The 18,641-nt window shown below is 51.3% G+C and overlaps 1 protein-coding gene across 2 annotated transcripts in view; it reads right to left on the bottom strand.

Annotated features, from left to right (window-relative positions):
• MYO19 (myosin XIX) overlaps positions 1-18,641 on the bottom strand; it is a 26,548-nt gene extending 7,907 nt beyond the window's left edge. The window contains exons 1-19 of one of the 2 annotated variants that reach the window (XM_087826248.1): positions 18,538-18,641; positions 17,706-17,838; positions 15,856-16,007; positions 14,535-14,673; positions 14,060-14,208; positions 12,463-12,576; positions 7,661-7,793; positions 6,933-7,002; positions 6,272-6,374; positions 5,553-5,649; positions 5,338-5,414; positions 4,857-4,947; positions 4,255-4,426; positions 3,374-3,447; positions 2,572-2,693; positions 2,270-2,383; positions 1,831-2,007; positions 1,332-1,478; positions 227-334 (exon numbers count right to left, since the gene is read on the bottom strand). In XM_087826248.1, the coding sequence (XP_087682374.1) occupies positions 227-334; positions 1,332-1,478; positions 1,831-2,007; positions 2,270-2,383; positions 2,572-2,693; positions 3,374-3,447; positions 4,255-4,426; positions 4,857-4,947; positions 5,338-5,414; positions 5,553-5,649; positions 6,272-6,374; positions 6,933-7,002; positions 7,661-7,793; positions 12,463-12,576; positions 14,060-14,208; positions 14,535-14,673; positions 15,856-15,867 (1,899 nt within the window). In that variant the 5' untranslated portion in view covers positions 15,868-16,007; positions 17,706-17,838; positions 18,538-18,641. Of the gene's footprint in view, positions 1-226; positions 335-1,331; positions 1,479-1,830; positions 2,008-2,269; positions 2,384-2,571; positions 2,694-3,373; positions 3,448-4,254; positions 4,427-4,856; positions 4,948-5,337; positions 5,415-5,552; positions 5,650-6,271; positions 6,375-6,932; positions 7,003-7,660; positions 7,794-12,462; positions 12,577-14,059; positions 14,209-14,534; positions 14,674-15,855; positions 16,008-17,705; positions 17,919-18,537 lie in introns of those variants that run through there. The other variant, XM_087826250.1, reaches the window with a different exon arrangement.

Genomic DNA, 18,641 nt, shown 5'->3' with positions numbered 1-18,641 from the left:
GGAGCCCCTACTTGCTTCCTTGGCTAGGTCACTGTGCAGTGCAGATCACACAACCCTACACTACTGTCCTGCCAGAACTGGGGAGATAAGCCCTCCCTAATGTCAGGCTCAGCCTGAGAGATGCCTCAGGTCACCCCACTTGGAGCAGATGCCCTGCCCTTCACCCCTGTAGGGCCTTGGCCAGATGGGGCTCTCTGCAAAGCAGCTTTGGCCCAGTGTGAATTACCTCCTCCTGGAGAAAGGTCTGCGCCTGGCCCTGGCTGTTGGGTTTGATGCAGCGAATGTAGTGGGGCGTGGTGCTGTGTAGGACCTGCAGAAGCTGCTCCAGGGAGGCCTGCAGAGGGAATGGGAGTCAGGCAGAGATTGGAGCTGGGGGGGGGGGGGGCATCAGCTGGGCCCTGTCTAGAGACTGCATCAAACACCTCCAGCAGCCCTCCCAGCCCCGAGACCAGGCTCCTCATGTGCCCTGGGATGACTACTGGAGGCTCTCACTGACTGTACGCAAGCATACTCCTTCCCTGACCTCCCCACTGCTCCTCACCTCTGCCTCCAGGGACCTGTCTTGACCTGTGACCCTCCACCTGGTCAGTCTCTCTGCAGCTGGTCTCAGCAACCCCCCACCCCCCTCCAGCAATCTTAGAACAACCCCCTGCCATTCATTCAAGCAACAGCTGTTATTAAGACAAAGCCTGTCCTATGTGCAGGAAACTGATAGGGCTATGACCTGGGGTCTGACGAGCCACACACACACTGGACGGGCACCCTCAGTGGTGTGTCTGAAGCTGGACAGGAATGTGCTAATCAAACCTGAGCTCCCCTGGGTGCCTCCCCTGGGAGGTGATGATAACGCAGAGGTTTGAAGAATGAGAAGGAATAAAAGGCATGGAGGGTGGGAGTGAGGGTGGAGTGGAGGGGCCGTGGTGAGGAGCAGAGTTTGCTGAGAGACAGTAGGAAGGTATGGGAGGAGACAAACCTGCTCTGGCCAAGCATAAAGTCTGAGCAGAGTGCTGGAGAACTGGGAATGGGCCGGGTCACAGAGGTGCAAGTAACTATTGCTCTCCCACAATCCCCCATAAGCAGTGGGTGAGAGACCCCACTGTGCCACCCCCAGGCCCCAAGGCTTCCCCTCGTGTCAGTTGTACCCACAGTCTATTTGTCTGTTTTCTGCCTCTGTCTTCCACAAGGGACTTTCAACTCCATGCGGACCTGGACCCCGTCTACTTGACTCATCAATGCCCCCCAGGAAACAGCACCAATCCTGGGAAGTGCTCAGTAAACATTTCAGACTGAGGAGTGAACCAAGCACGTCCCATAGGTACTACCCGACCCACCTTGAATTTGGACACCACAGTTAACACAGGGGCCCTGTTCTGGGGCTCCTCCCGGGACTTCTCTTCGAGGTCAGTAGGAAACAACACCTTGAGCAGGGGGTCATGGGATTGCTGCAGGAGCCTGGTCAGCTCAGGGGGAACAGGGTCCTGTTGAGAGAGGACAAGGGCAGTGGGTGAGGGCAGGTGGAGTGCTACTGGGGCTGTCCACGGGCCTGCCAGCCTGCTCACCTGGGCACCAGAGCATGGGCTTCCTGGGAAGGGCAGGCCCCGAGTCTGAGAGACATGCTGTCACCTGAACCAGCAGACCCAGTGTGACATGGGTCATTTCTGGGTAGGTTATGCCTGATTAACGGAGACCTCAGGCAGATGGCCCAGAGGTGACCCTGGGTTCTGGGAAGATGTTCAGAGGGGAGGACATACAACAGGAAGCTACAGTGTATGGCAGCAATGACTCAGCGCTGTTTTACACAGGCCCCCAGGGGCCATGGCCCAGCCTCACCTTGTTCTTCTCCACCAGGCCTGCAGTATGGTACCGCACAGGCCCCGCATAATGCACCACAGTGAAGCTGGGCTCCCTGCTGAGCTTGTCTCGGCCCAGGCAGGGGCTGCTGGCCAGGGCACTTTCAATGCGAGTCTGGAGCTGGGCTGCACTGCTGGGCCGGTTAAGGCGGCATTCCTGCGTGGGTGGGATGGGCAGTCAGCCACAAAAGTGAGAGGGCTCACAACACCCTCACAGCCCCTACCCCATTGCCCCCATGGTAGCAGAGTTGTCACACAGGCAGTATAGTGACCCTGAGAGTGAAGGAGTATAGGGATTAGCAAACCCGTTTGGCAGATAGGGAGACAGAGGCACAGAGAGGGCATAGAATAGTTTTCAAGGCCCCAGAAAAGCCCAAAGCCCAGCCCTGGTGCTCAGCACACTAGCTGACCCTCCCCACCTCGTTTATGAGGGAGCAGATGCTGATGGGGCTCCCCTCGATGAGATCCAAACAGGTTTGGTTGTCCTGGTAGTTGACAAATGACCACTCCAGGCCCTCAACTGCATATTCCTCCTAGAGGGCAAGGTGACGGGGCATAGAAGGCAGCTATGGTCTGTGGCCCAGAAGGCCACCCTATGGCTGACTCAGCAGCACCACATAATTCAGAACAGCATCAAAGAAAGAACTAAAGTTAGGTCCTGGGGGCCATGAAGGTATAGAGGGTCCAGGAGAAGGTCTGCCCCACCCTGTCACACTCTCACCTGCTGAGCCCTTAGGTAGTGAGCCACAAAGTGCTGTTGCAGTTTCTCGTTGGCATAGTTGATGCACAGCTGTTCCAGACTGTTGTTGGGAAATGACTCAAAGCCGTACACATCCAGCAGGCCTGGGGGGAGGAGGGGAGAACCCGTGGGGCCACTGCAGGGGCCTACAGGAGCCCAAGGTGGCGCCTCATCCTTGGCAGCGTGGGGATGAGGCTGAGTGAACATGACACCCACAGTGGGCAGAGCACCCTATCCCACCCCAGGGTTCCCATCTCTACCTCTCGCCCCCTCAGAACTCAGAGTAGGAAGAGAGGCCGAATGAGGTGTGAGGGGCAGCCCAGGGCACCAGGTCCACTTCTGAGACTGAATCCTTAGGTCCTGGGAGGCCCCTCCTGTGAGGGGACGCGGTCCCAGGTAACATTTTCTGCATCCAACCCAGTGTGGAGGGCCTGGGTCTCACCAGCCCAGTTGGTGTCTAGAATGCCACCATTCTGTGAAGAAACTTCACTGGTGCCTCTGAGCTTTACTCCCTCCCCACCTGACAGTCCTACCCAGGATCCAACGATGTTAACTGTCACTCATCCCCACCACTCTCCTAGACTGGAGCTGGGTCTCTGGGGGGAGAAGGGCGCTCACAGACAAGACGCCATCTGAGTCTGCCTGGTGAGCTACAGATGAGTAGATAAGGGGAAGTAGAGATGCCCTCACCCAAACGCTGGTGGAAAGACGAGGAGATGGGGATGCAAGGAAGGGAAAGGAGCTGCCCAGAGTTAACACGGTGGACCCAGAGCTCCCCTGCTACCTATGAAAGTGGTCCAGGAGTCAGGGCCTGCACAGATGCTGCTGTTGATCACCGATACCAGCCAGTCGAACAGCCTGTTGGGGCCGGAGAAGAGTGGACTCTGGTGAGAGAGGGTCGGGCTGAGCCTGAGGGGTGGCAAAGTTGTTCCTCCAGCCAGGGTGCCACACCCTGGAGGGCTCCAGTTCCCATAAGCACATGGACACGTACACACACATTCTGTCCCTTAATTTCAAAGGATTTGGGCCCCTTGACATCCTTACATGGCACCGTGGAGGTTCTCAGAACTCAGGGTGAGAAAGTACCCTTAACCACATGGCCAGAGGGTGGACATGCCCATATAACCCACTAGGAACGGCAAGGACCCTGCCCTACCCTGTCTGGGCTCCCACTTGCTACATGCTGTGTTGCCTAGCACTTTGGGCGAAGTGTCTGGCTCTACCGCCATCTATCACATTCCCCAGGTGCCTACAAAGAAACAAGAGCACATGGAGAAAGAGGATCCTGTTCGCCCAGGGGTCTATACCTGGAACTCTGAGGGCCCCAGATCATGTCTGGGGCTTGGCTTGCCTGCGGAGAGCTGGGCAGGCTTTCCTCGCCTATCACCAAGGTCAAGGCAGGCTCCTGTACTTTAATAATGAGCTGGATCTAGGCCCGGCTATGGCAACTTTCCCATGCAGAGTACTCCGGAATTGAGGCCAAGGGCCTTGCTCAAGGAAATCCCAGGAGCTACTCTCTGCTGCCCCAAGGATCTGGGGAGCGGGGAGAGAAAGTGTCTACTTTATCTGGCAGCCCTCACCCTGGGCCTGGGCCTATTGCATGGCGTGTCTGGTTCAACTCCAGAGAGAGGAGAACCTGGGAGGAGACAGGCCCAGAGTGCTCACCGTGCGTAGATGAGTTTGGCCAGACAGTCTCTGCGGGTGTCACACTCGGCACGGGAGCAGGGCTTCCGGAATACCTGCTGCTGCCTGCCCGCCCTGATGGTTCTAATCCTCAGTGTCTCCAGCAGTGGGTCCTCTGGGAGCCACAGCAGCGAGGCCGATGTCCTGACAGAGCCTGGGAGGGACAAACCTTCCGTTCAAACAGCCCTCTTCACAAGGCAGTGAAGTCAGTGGAACCATGACCCACCCAGATGAACAAAGGAGAAGAGACCTGCTGAAGGCAGAGGCAAGACATGAACCCAGGACTTCATTGTCTCAGTCCACGTTGCCATGTGTGGGACAAATTACTTTATAAACCCTCTGACTCTTGTTTGCTATCTGTAAAATGGGGACAGTGCTGCCTGTTTCAGAGATGGGGTGAGGAGTAACCTATCCAGGGCAGGGCCATACAGCTGATGGTTTTATCAAGGGCATCGGTTCCAAATTTTACCCTCTGGCCTCCTACCCAACCCCACTGATATTGGCTCGTTTCTGGGCAGGACCTGCCCTGCTCTCTGGGTATGTGACCAAAGCCTAAGGACAGCTCCCGCCACCCTTGCTCTCACACTTGGCATCATCCATCAGCTGGCAGGGCTGGGCTTCATCCTCGGAGTCAGCAAACCGGATGTTGCCGAGATGCAGCAGTCCAGCCAGGACCTGAGTGGGCAGCAGAAAGAGACAGGGTGGGCACCTTGTCAAGGGCTGGAGCCTAGCCTGGGAAGGGCCTCTCTCCTGCTGAATCCTAGCAGAAGAATAGCAGCAGCTCCCAATTACTGCCCACTTGCTACATGACTCTGCCTGACACGATTCTATACACATTACGTGCATCATCTTGGTTAATCTTTTCAACATCAGAGAGGCATGTCCTGCAATGATTCCCATGATGGAGATGAGAAGGGGACAGGTTAAATGTGAACAATGGGCAGTCTAACTTCAGAAGCCTCCCAGGGCAGCCTGTGGGGCCCCCATGTCACCCACAATCTGTCCTTCTGCTTCCCCCTCTCCAGGAGCTCTGTCAAATGTAAGTGCCATGGCGCTTCTTCTGACCTTAAAGATGTTGTTCTGGGTGGGGGTGTCGATGCCCAGATGAAGCATGGCCTCTCTGGTCACCTCGAAACAATCCTCTGGAAAGACATCCAAGTCACAGCCCAGTGTCAGGACCAGAGGTCAGCAGGGGTGGTGAGGGGTGAGGGAGGCAGGCCGTGAGCAGAGGGTGAGTGGGTGCTGGGCCAGCCCAGCATGCTGGGTAAGGCTTCCCCTACCTTCCAAGGTCCTCTCTGGGTTGGGCAGCCAGAAGAAGGTGGCTCCCTTGGGGAGGTGCCACTGGAGCCTCTCATCTGCACTGGCTCCTTTGCAGACCTGGGGGGTAGAGACAGGTGGCTGAGCTGGGGGTGCGAGGGAAGCCCAGGCCTGCATGGGCCTGGGGTCAAGATAAAAGGAGTGAGAAATGGCAGTGACATCAGAAGGCTGAGAAGTCCCTGTGGAGCATCCAGGACAGGCATGGGCAAAAGCAGCAGCAAACAGTCCTGGATGTCCCCAACCGAATGCCAAACACCTTCTGAGGAGGCCTGTGGTCTGAGGAGGAAAGTACAACTCCTGTCTGGGGAGCCCCCAGGCTCAACCTGAGAGCAGGAAACATACTATCCATGTTTTGGGGGACCACCTGTCTGATGAAAGAGGCACAGCTCTGGGGAAGTCCTTGTCCTTGTTCTGTGTGGAGGAGACAGTGCCATTCTAAGGAGAGTCCTCAGCATCACCTGGTTTGATAGAGTAGGTAATACACATCCCCATGCCCAAACCATCCTGGGAGCCAAGGTCCAGTGTGAGGCAGTGCCGCATAGTTTGCTGGAGTAAGTGGTGGCATCACAGGAAGCCAGGTGAAGAGGCAGGCGTGAGGTGGGGCAGGGCAGGAGGGAGAGTTAGTCACAGGCCCACCTCTGCCTTGCATCTGGGCAGTTGTGGGGCCCCACCTGGCACAGACCTGGTAGAAGATGTGGAAGTTCCTTTCACTGGATGCTTGGCAGGCCACTCGAGTTTTCTCTAGGAGGTAGGTCTGGACTGCAGCTCCAGTCATCTGATGGGCCCTGGGCACAGCAGGCCAGCGCCCATTAGCCATTAGTTGCCCATTCACTTCAGAGGCATTTACTGTGTGCCAGGCTGCAACCTTGCAAGACCCCTCCCCTCTAAGCTCTTCCACTTAGCCAATGGGGGTCATGAGGACTAGGGGCTACTCAGCAGGCCCTTGAGTGGTGTGAGACATTGTCCTGCAACCAGCTCAGGCACAGGGGCTGAGACCTCTGTAAGTCGTCATGCCCCATCCCAAGGCAGGAGCAGAAGCCCTGCCAGCTTTAAGCTCAGGGGTGGCTGTTTAACTAGACGTTCCCAAGCAAGGATAGAAGCCAGAAGGAACACAAAGGATGGGACAAGCACACCGCCCCAGGGTCCCCAAGGCTGGAGTAACTACAGTTCTCTAGATTCAAAGACCACCCTCAGGGTTCACTGACCCTAATAAATCCCATATACGTGCATGCCAGGAGGAGCAGGGTTCTGCCTACAGGGGTGGTCCAGGCTAGAGATGGTTCCAGCCACTTGTGGACTCCCTGCCCCGTCCTCCCATCAGCCAGGGCGGCAGCAGCGACTACCTGTTCAGCTGGAGCTGGATGAACTTCCCAAAGCGGCTGCTGTTGCTGTTCCTCAGCGTGCGCGCATTCCCTGCAGATTACACCTCTGTTCATACCGCTCCCTGTCTACAGAGCCCTCATGGACCCAGGTGGCTGCAGGCCTGCTGGGGCCATGTCTCTATCCTCAAGTCATCTAAAGGCTCCTTTTTGTTTCCATGTCACAGGGACAGGACTAAGGAAAGGGCACTCGGGTTTCAGCAAGTGTGATTCAGGAGTTAGAAGACCTTCCTGGCAATGAATTAAAATGAGCAAGTCCAGGCAGCCAGGGACTGTCTTCTTTGAAGGGAAAGAATAAAAAACAACAGGCTGTCACTATTGAGTTAGACAGTAAGACACAACATCTAGAGTCCCAACATGGACACTAATTGTTGTACATTCTCAGACAAGTCCCCCTTTCCTCTGAATCATTAGGAAACTGTAATGAAGGACAGGGTCTGGACTAGAGCCACAACGTCCTCTCCATCACCACTGTTACATCCGCCTAGGCTGGAGGGAGGAGATGACTGGCTGGTGGCACCTCTATTGGAAAGAGGCTAAGCGTACCTGGGAGGAGGTTGGGAGTTCAAGAAGGCATATGATAAACTCATCCTCTCACCCCCAAAGAGAGGGTCTTACTCTCCTCTCCCTGGAAGGTGGCAAATCCTAGAGAACATGGGACTGAGGGGCTGTGCAGAGGACACTGAGCTCACCGAAAGCTTCCATGACAGGGTTGGAGTTCAAGATTCGCTGCTCGATCCTCTCTGCAATCTTGTGGCTCTCCCAGGATGTGGGCGAGGCGGCCACCACGGCGTAGAACTTCATCAGGCAACGGGATGTCCATGTCTGCGGCAGAAACAGCCCTGTGGCAGCGGTGTCCGAGTTCCCTCCCACGTCTGAGCCTGCCCGAGGGACTGGTGCCCACTAGCACAGTCTTCTCCACACGCGTGGTGCTAACTAAATTTGTGAGTGCTGAATTCAGTTGGGTTCTTGGGCGAGGCACTTCCCCTCTGTGAAATGGGGAGTGGTTATTTCTGCTTCTGGCTCCAGAGGATGCATTTAAAAAACGAGGGGGCCTGGGGCAGAGTAGGGACAACACACCCTGACCGTAGCAGGCTACTGTGTCTCTGAGGACTCACAGCTAATATTGATTACTCTGAGTTAAGGAGACTTTCCATGCATCTTCTTACCAATCATAGATGCAGGTGCAATGATACCTGTTTTCAAAATGATGGAACTGAGCCACAGGGAAATTTTAAGTTTTATTGAAGATCACATATTTAGTAAATAATAGGGCTCTGATTTATACCCAGGCAATCTCATTATAAAATTCTTACTGTTTTGTTTTTAATCAACTGTTTGTTGGTAGGACATAGAAATACAATTGATTTTTATATATTGACTCTGTACCTGTCACCTTACTAAACTCTCTATACCTCACTACAACTTTTTAGTTGTAGTAGCTTTTTTATAAATTTGCTAGTAGGTCTATGAAGTGTGAGATGTTCCCCCTTCCCTATTTTCTTTCTTTTTTTTTTTTATATATCTTTATTGATTTCAGAGAGAGGAAAGGAGAGGGAGAGAGAGAGATAGAAACATCAATGATGAGAGAGTCATTGATCGAGCCCGCAACCCGGGCATGTGCCCTGACCAGGAATCGAACCCTGATCGCCTGGATCCCAGGTGGACGCTCAACCGCTGAGCCATGCTCGGCCGGGCTCCCCTTTCCTATTTTCTGAAAGTATTAGTAACATTACTTCCTTAAATACTTGATAGAATTCACAAGTGAAGCCACCCAGGCCTACAGCTTTCTTTGTGGAAAGGTTTTAAACTACCATTCAGGTTATATATCTTTTCTTGTTTGAGCTTCCATAGTTTGTGTATTTCAAATACTTCTCTATTTCATCTAAATTGTAGAATTTATTGGAATTAAGTTGTTCATAATAATTTCTTATCAATCTGCAGGATCTTTATCTATAGACTGATATCTATGATGTCAATTCTTTTATTTCTGACATTGGCAGTTTGTTCCTTTTTCTTTCTTTCATCTCGCGCAGTGTTTCCTGAACATCCAGGATCCGTGCTTGCTATCTTTTGTTAATTTTGAAAGGTATTACAGTATTACTTCTGACTTGTGTCCTCTTCTGAGACACCAATTACAAGTACTGTACCACAGCTCCTGGATGTGCCTTTTTGTCTTTCAACTTGGACTATTTCTGTTGACCTACTGTCAAGTTCACTGATGTCTTCTTTTCCATGTCTATATGCTGATAAGCATGGAGAAATTGTTTATCATGTTTAAAATTTTTATCATTTCCATTGCATTCTTTATAGTTCACGTCTCTCTGATGAAGAGATTAGAAAAATCTTTTCTAGAGACACTGATAAGCTCATGAGGAAAATTATAAGTATTCATGTTCCCACAAGTTTAGAAAGCTACCTATAATGAGGCCTCCTGTCCGTAAACATAGAGATCCTAATCAGTTGCTTAATGCTTTATTCTTAAGTATGAACAAATATTCAAGGACCATTAACTATTTGGTAAACTTCTTTTACATGAATGACAAATATAACAACAAATGGAGGAAAAGAAACTAGAAGGAAACAGAGTCAATGCAAGGAGCACAAGTAAAAATCATGAAATATCCTCAATCATAGAAGATGTTGAACCTATGAAATAAGACCAAGATATTGAGGGGAAAATAATATTCAGAGAACAAGAAAGTATTCTTAGAATTAAAAATTTTAACAAAGATTCAGAATTCAAAAGAATTTAAAGGTATTAAAATAGGGGGAAGCAAAAAATAAAATAGAAAATTGGAAAGGTAAAGTAGGGACTATCTTCTAGAAGATAAAACAAATGTTGAGATGGAAGAATAGGTGAGAAAAATAAGAATATTAGACAATTAATTAAAAGTTACTAGTAGGAGCTCCAGAAAGAGAAAACAGAGGGGAATAAATTATACTACCAAAATATTTCCCTAAACAAAAAAACACAAGTTTCCAAGTTAAAAAGACCCATGCGAAGTATCCAACATAGAAAGTAAAAACAAAGACCATGCCAAGATACTCCACTGGGAGTTTTAATACCTACAGATAAGAAAGACCCTAAAAACTTTTAGAAAGAAAAAACAAAACACCATTTATAGTTTGGGACCCTCAAAAGAATATATAAGAGCCCAGCCGGCGTGGCTCAGCAATTGAGCACCAACATAGGATCCAGGAGATCGCAGTTCGATTCCTGATCAGGGCACATGCCCGGGTTTCGGGCTCAATCCCCAGTCAGGGGGGTGCAGGAGGCAGCTGATCAATGCCTCTCTCATCATTGATGTTTCTGTCTCTCCCTTCTTCTCTCTAAAATCAATAAAGATATATTTAAAAAAAAAAATAAAAAAAAAAATATATATATATATATATATATATATATATATGAAAGAACTTCTAGCCCTAGCAGGTTTTCTCAGTGGTTAGAGTATGGGTCCTCGGCCTGGAGGGTCCCGGGTTCGATTCTAGCCAAGAGCATGTAAAAAAAAAAAAAAGAAAAGAAAAAACTTCTAAATTTGGAAAGACAATTGTTTCTAACCTGAAATTATAAAACCCAGTCAACGTGTCCAATTTGAGGCAGAATAAACATTTTCAGATGTGCAACAACTCAAAAATTTGCTGTCCATTTACCACCCTTTTCAGGAAGGTACTAAAGAATGTGCTCCATAAAAACAAGGCAGTAAAGGAAGATGGAAGCCCTGGAATATTCCAGCAACAGGGATTTATGATAGGACAGGGGGCAACCTGGACCCCCAGAGTGAGGCAGAGAACTCCCAGGTATAGCCGTAGGCAGCCACCAGTCCAGATGGGAGCAGATCTGAGAGCTCTGGGAAGGGCACCACAGAGAAAGAAAAGAAAGAGGTGCACTTGCCAGTTGAACAGGCTGGAAAAGCTGTGGTGACAAGTTTGGTAATAATTTAATAATAGGCATGTAGAAACTAAACAAGTGGGAAAATGGGTTAATTACATGAGGGAAAGTAAAAACTATACAAGGAAGTATAATCATAGATTACATGGTTATAATATAAGTACTGTATATTAACTTAATTAGAAATCATGATAAAATTACATATGTGTTTGGGGACAGGGAAATAGGACTAAGTCCTCAACAAAGTAGGAAATGAAAAGGTTAGGTCCAAAGCTGAAAAAATCAGTAACTAACAATATAAGCATGTCAGTTAGAAATATGATAAAAAAACCCAAATAAACTGCTACAAGGTGTGAAAGTGGCCAGAGGGTTGAGAGATATGGGGCAGGGTTGCCGTTTGTCTTTGGAAGTCTTGTAGTATTGCTTGATTTTTGAACTATGCTATTTGTTAAAAATAAATGTAAAAAACATGCCAGGCCCAGCCCATGACCACAGCAGTTGCTCAATGATGGGTTACTGAGCTCTGGTTGCATGAGTCTCAAGCCTCAGCTCCCCAGAGGGACAGTGGGCTTCATTCAGGAGCAGGACATGTGCCATTGCACTAGCCACCTTGATATAGCTCTCGAAGATCCCGCCTCACCCAAGTCCAAGTTCTCATCTCTGCAGCTTACTGTCTTCATCTGCTTCCTTGTCTATCTTTCCCAGTGGACTAAGTGCCCCCTGAAAGCCAGACGTTGCATTTTACATCTCTGTTCCTCCCCCTGCCACTCCTCAGTAGCTAGCCCAGGGCCTAGAATCTGGCAGATACTCAGTGCTCAGCAATTCTCTCATATGTGAGAGTATATAGAGGGAGTTTATGGCGCAAAGAATCCCTTATGAATGTAAGTTTAGCAGAAAGGGTGGGGTGGCTGGGTGAGATCTGGCAAGAAGGCGGCAAAGCCTGGGCCAGTAGCCTCCTCTGACTAGCTGTGCAACTCCTCACCCATCCTTGTGCAACATTCAGTCTCACCTATTGTGGTTCTGCCACCCAGGGAATCACATGACCACACCAGGAGCTTCTGGTCCAAGGCTCTGCCCTTGTCATCATGGGCAACATAGAGGATACAGGTGGGCTACTCCAATAAACCCTTTCCCTCAAGTAACCCCAGCTACTTTCAGTGTCTTTGTGCACTGGTTCATTTAACTCTCACAGAAGTCCCATGAATTCGGTGTCGGTCCTCCCCTCCTTGCCATTTTACAGGTGAGGTTTGCAGAAGCTAAATATCTTTCTGATGTGCTCTGAACCACTATGCTGGGATCCCCAATAGCTACCTTTTGTTTCCATTGGTATCAGAGCTGGGAGGGACCTTTGATAAGAAAACGAAGGCTTGGGGAGGGAGTATCTCACCTAGAGTTACATCGGAGCTGGTGGAAGAGCCTGGACTAGAATCCTGTCTCTTGATTTCCTTTCCAGCTTGCCCACCACTACACACTGACTCCCTGCTTAAGCCGGCCTATCTGGGAATGACTAGGTAGCATACGGCTCCACATGGAATGACCCCCTGCCTCTCTGCCCACCCAGCCAGTCACGAAGTAGACAGGGTGGGAAAGATGCCCTCCTACCTTTCCAGCACCACTCTCTCCACTGACAACGATAGACTGGTTGACCGGCTCAATCAGGCTCTTGACGTTCCTGTAGGTCTGTTCACCCACAGTGAAGATGTGGGGCTTCAGTTTCTGAAACATCAAGGGGTGAAAGGTCATGCAAAGGAATGCCTGTTTTCAAGGAATGGCTGATCCAATGATGGCTGAGATGAGGAGCCCACCAACAGCAGTGCTCTAGAAAAATTTCCTAGATGTGTGTCAGGCCCAACTGTGGGATCCCCCTGGTGGCTTTCCCACCCACCTGAGTCTGGAAGCATAGCTAGCCTTGAGCATTTTGTTCTCCCATTTCATCTTAATCGTCTTCATCTGCTCTTTATTATTTTGTTATTGTATTTTGCAGTTTGTAAAGAACTTTCTTTCCAGTTACTGCCTAAGAAGTCTGCATTAGTCAGACAGCTAACCTTATTTTATAGATGAGAAATCTGAGGTTCGGAGGGGTTAACTAACCTTCCCAAGGCCACTCAGCAAGTAAGTGCAACCATCTGATTTGCGCCCCAAGGCCACTACTCTCCTTTCCGTCACCAAATATTAATTGTCCTCAATGTGCTAGGCATCATGGTGGGCACTGGGGAAATGGGGTCGTGACATGGCTTTTGCCTTTGAGGAGGCAGACGATCAGTGAGATATGGGATCTCAGGACAGACTTCACATGATTTCACTTGGACACTTAACCATGTGTGAGTTCCTGGAGGGCCAGCCCATCTGCACGATGCCTAGCCAGCCCAGCACTGCCCACCCCACAGCGATCACCTACCCACAGCTTCCTGAAGGGAGAAGGCACAGTTTTGGATGGTCTCAGAGCTGTCCCTCTCTCCATCTGCTCTTGCCCCAGTCACTTCTCACCTGGACTATTACAAAGTCTCCAACTGTTCTCCCTGCCTCCTGTCTCACCTTCCTTAACACAACTCTCCCAACTTTCAGAGTAATTACCTCCACAGTGGGCTCCTTCCAGTCCTACCCCCGCTCCTGGGAAGCGGCCTTGTGGACTCTGCCTCAGACCCTTCCCCACCAGCCTCAGCTCATCTCTCTCCTTACCTCATCTACTGCCTTTCTGCCTAAGAGCTCCTTCCTGCCAAGCCTGCTCTTGCCTCTCCCTGAACACGATGCACTTTAACACCAGCTAGTCTATCCCCTGCCTGCACTGCCCCCGCCCATCCCTGTAAGAATGCACTGTGCTCAGAGATGAACGCGCTGCTGAATTTTCTAGGGTAATCCTCAGCACATGTAACGTTATCCTTTTCCCAGACAGCGGTTTGTTAAATACGCAAATATACCTTTGTAAATCCTTCCCTGTTCATAAATCCACAAATAAGAAAAAAATACTTGGTCCTATGTCCCTATTTAATGACCCAAACTCACTTAAACAGATCTTTATCTCCCACTTTGTACCACTATCATGTGTCCAAAATTCCTTGAGCTCCTGGTGGGCAGGGCTGTGGCACCAGCAGAATTTGAATGACTGCACGGCTGATGAAGAGATGTAAAGACAGGGAAGCTGCAAGGAGGCCTCAGGGAGGTAGGGGGGGCCTGAGGCCCGGGAAGTGGTGAGTCTTACCTGGGGCTGAGGAGCAGCATGGTACTCTCTCATCAACTCTGGTGAGTAGAGCTGAGGGACGGGCTTGAAGGGGTTCAGAGCCACCAGGGTGCAGCCAGCATTGGTGTAGAATGTATCTGCCATATACCGGGCCTGCAAACACCTCAGGACTGAGGCAGAAGTGTTTTGCAAACTCTGGCTCAAATGCAGACACAAGCACACACGAACATCCACCTAACAGCGCTCCCTCTGTAATTAGCCAACAGCCATTATATCCCAGCAAGCTCCCTGATGAATAGGTACAAGATCTAATTAAGATGAGTGCCAAATGTGGAGCAAAGTCTGTGCTGGGGAGCCCAGGTACAGCTGCCAGCAGGTCTGAAGCAGTGTATCTGGCTCCAGGTCAGGAGTCCTGCCTGCCTTGGTCTGGCCAGGGGAACCTGAGCTTAATACCCACACCAAACCTCTACACTCTTGAGGAAAGGGAGGCTCATACCTGTCTCCAGCGTTACAGGATTCACCTTGGTGAGGTCATCCAGCAGGTGCAGCGGGGCCTCCTGGCCCAGGAACTCCTGCAGGTCTTCTCTGAGGGCTTCCCCACCATGGGCATCAGGGCCTGAACTATGGCCATTCACCTGGGAGGGAATAACAGGGCCAGGAGAGGTGGGACTCAGGCCAGCTGGCGGCTATGTAGGGTGGAGGCCTGTACAGTGGAAAGAGAACTGGCTTCCAGTAGCATAGTCTGCTTGGGTTCAAATTTCAGTTCTGCCACCTGTTAGGTGTGAGAGCCTGGTTAAGTTACTTAACCTCTCTGAGCCATAGTTTATTTGTAAGTAAAAGAAAATAAAACCAGTCCACAGGGCTATTGGGAAGAAAAAGAAGTGATATACAAAGCACTTAGTTTTTGGCACACAGTGTATACTCAATAAATCAACAAATGCTATCCCATCTCCTATGCCATGAGCTCCAGCTTCCAGGCTGGCGAGCTACTAGCCTTACTGGGCCTGGAGGGGTTGGAGACCATGGCTATAGGAGTGTCGCAAAGGAAAAGAACCATGCTTGAGCCTTTTTTGAAAGAAACCATTCCACTTGAGATAAACAAATCAGTTGTGATGTAGCTCCATGCCTTCATCAGCTGCCTCTTGGGGCTTAAATTTAGTCTGGCTAATCACACAGTTTCCTTTGCCCTGGGTCTACTTAGGAGGCTCAGAAGTCAGATGAGGTAAAAAATGGGCACCAAGGGAAACAGGCCCTTTCTCCTCCCTCACCTATGTGTGATGCCAACACTTTCCACATGTTTCTTCTCCCCATTTTTCCTGTTGTCTCTCTGCAGGGTGCAGGAAGATGGGGTGAGGAGTAGGAGAAGACAGTAACCTGGCTGAAATCTGCTTTTGGAGGAAGGGGTCTGTGATATGACATGTGTGGGTTTCCAATGAGAACAGTGAACCCTACAAATTCAAACCCCACAAGCCCAGGTGGCAAGTGTCATCTGAGAGACCCAGGAACACACTTCTTTCCAAAGATGTTGCCTCTTCTCTGAACTTAGGCCCACCATGATGCACAACGATTCCCTTAACCACCCCAGGGAAAAGAGCTATAAGCTACAACAGGAGATTCAAATTAGGTATCAGGAAGAACTTCTTAATAGCAGGTGAAAGGTGTTGGAATAACTACTTGAAGAGAGAAAAGAAGAAAGACCTTTAAGGGGTTTTTTCCTTCCTTCCGAGACAGGGCAGTGGAATTGCATTTAGACAAGCAAAAGATGCAAAGGTGCTTCAGGTGCTTCAGGGCCTGGGTTATCTAGGGGTGAGGTTTACCTGCTGGAGCATCCTGCTTCAGAGTGGTCAGCCAGGGTTCTGGGTCCCAGGCACAAGGAGGGCTATCCGCCTAGTCATAAGGACACAGGCTGGGGCATCGGTCCAGCAAAGGGCTCAGTTCGGGAGGAATCTGAGATGAGTCACTCCAGAGCCTATGGCATGAGAGAGAAGACAAGGACCACACACAGGTGAGCACTTCTCTAGGGTGACTCACTCCTCATACTAAGCAGAGGAGCCAAAATGAGAACCAGAGTGAGCAGGGGCAGAGAGGGAGTCTTTTCTGTTCCCTGCCAATTAGGGAATGGGAAACTTTCACAAGAGCTTCTGGAGGCTCTCTGTGCTCCTTCAGAGCTAGTTGTGCTATGGGGGTTTGGGGTGGGGCTGCAAATCTTCTGGGTCAGTGTGATATGGAGGGCGAAGACACTGGGAGACAGAGTAACCTGGTGCCCTGTCCTCTCCGCTAGACAGAAATATCCTATTTTAGTATAGCCAGTAGTTCATGGGTGGGAGGCTGAAGTAAACTAGATGCTCCAGGAAGAGAAATGAGGGAGAGCAATCACGGCTCGTTCACTGGTCAGTCATATCACCTTCCTGGTCCACTTTGATTCCTCATCTTGCAAATGGAGATAGTAAAATCTACCTCAAATGGAGTGGTTGTGAAGGTCAGTGAGGTCATGGATTGAAAGCACCCCTCAAAGTACAAATTTGAATATCCACTCAGAGGGGGAATATTGCTAGTAAAATTAACGATATTTGGGGGCACTAATCAGGTGAAACGCTCCAATGTCAACTTTAAAAAGATGAGAATTTCAGAGGAGGAGAAGCCATCTGAAAGAGGGGGTGTTGTGAGGCTGGGCCTAGGCCAATCTCTGGAAAAACTCTTAAGTGACCCTCAGACTCAGAATTTCCCAGGCTGGCCCAGCCGGGCGTGGCTCAGCAGCTGAGCATCGGCCTAGGATCCAGGCGATCAGGGTTCGATTCCTGGTCAGGGCACATGCCCGGATTGCGGGCTCGATCCCCTCGATCCCCAGTCAGGGGTGTGCAGGAGGCAGCCGATCAATGACTCTTATCATAGATGTTTCTATCTCTCCCTCTCCTTTCCTCTCTCTGAAATCAATAAAGATATATTAAAAAAAAAAAAAAAAAAATTTCCCAGGCCGGTGGAGCCTTTCTTGAGGCTCTGAATACATCTTAGCTTTTGAAAGAACTCAGGAATATAACTTCCATGGAAACTTGAAAATGAACAATTCAGGCAGAGAAGGGCATCAAGACTGTGTTGGACACATTCACTGTGGACACTGACTGTATCTGGTCCAAGGGACAGCTCTGGAAACTCAAGAACAAAACTCCCTCAACTGGAAGCTCATCTTAGGCTCAGAGGCCGAGTGCAAGAGGTTGTGGGGGTTAGAACCCAAAGCCCATGTCCCCCGGATGCAGATCACTAGAGCTCTCTAAACTTTGTCTTCATTTGCAACCTTCGCAACCACTCCGTTTGAGGTAGGTTTTACTATCTCCATTTGCAAGATAAGGAATCAGAGTGGGCCGGGAAGGTGATGTGACCCACCAGTGAATGACTGAGCTGTGATTTCTCTCCCACGTTTCTCTTCCTGGAGCATCTAGCTGACCTCAGCCTCCCACCCATGAACTACTGGCTATAGGAAAATAGGATATTTCTGTCTAGCAGAGACGATGGAGCAGGAGGCTTCTCTGTCTCCCGGAGCCTTCACCCTCCACATCACACTGACCCAGAAGGTTTGCAGCCCCACCCCAAGCCCCTGAAGTTTGCGAAAAGGAATAGTAACTACCCAGACCTGGCAGTGCAGAGTTCAGGATCAAATGGGTGGCGGTACCTGTGAGAGCTCTTTGCAAACGCTGGTGGTTATGTGCAGCGTCAGCTCCCAGCCAGAGTCAAGCCAGAGCGGTTTTCTCCAGTCCTCCCGGCTCTGGCTCCCGGTCGACTTCGTGGTTACCGGCCAAGAAGTTCTGGAAAGGGTGTGACCACCGTGGGCAGGAGGGAGCGGGTAGTGAAGACATGGAACACCCCGCCTAGGCGCGGCGAGCTCGCCCGACCGCCAGCTCCTCCCCCTCCCAGCCCCGGCTCCCGGCGCGGGGGCGGGGGGCGGGCAGAGTAGAAAAGCCGGGTGAGGGTCCCGCGAGCCGCGCCGGCCCCGCCCAGAGGTTCCCGGCGGGAACCCGGGGCTCCCGGTCCTGGCGAGGAGCCCGCCGGGCCCAGCGCGGGGATGCCGCTTCTTAGGCACCTGGCACGGGGAGAGTCCGTCCTTCCCGGGAAGGTGGACGTGACCCCAGCCAAGGGCGCGGCCGCCCTAACGCCTCCCGGGGCAGCCGCCCCCTCCAGGGTCCCTCTGGAGAGGAGCAGGGGCGGGGACCCCGCCTGCCAACTGGGACCTTCCCCTCCCCGCGGGTCGCCCGCAGCCCGCAAGGTGGAGAGGTGGAGGGCGACCATGAAAGGTCCTTGTTCAGGGAAAGTCCTGGCAAGAGCCAGGAGCCAGGCTACCTCCTCCCGGGACACGGGAGGGTCAAAAGGAAAAGGGAAAGGGCAGGGGAAAGCGCTCTGGAGGGGGGAGGCGCCCCCTTCTTCCTCAGTGCTCGGGGGCGCCCCGGCCCCCCTGCCCCGGCGGGGTCGCTGAAGGGCTTCAGACCCGGGCTGGGGGTGGCACTCACCGATCCCGCGGCCTGAGCGTGCGGCCCCCGCCGGGCCCGACTGGAAAGGCGGGAGCGCAGGGAGGGGCGGCGGGAGGAGCCGGGCGAGCGGAGGGAAGAGGAGG

Source organism: Miniopterus natalensis, chromosome 17 (genome assembly GCF_054644295.1).
Source record: "Miniopterus natalensis isolate mMinNat1 chromosome 17, mMinNat1.hap1, whole genome shotgun sequence".
NCBI lineage: Eukaryota > Metazoa > Chordata > Mammalia > Chiroptera > Miniopteridae > Miniopterus > Miniopterus natalensis.
Note: the sequence above shows the minus strand (reverse complement) of the source record. Positions and strands in the feature narration are given on the sequence as shown.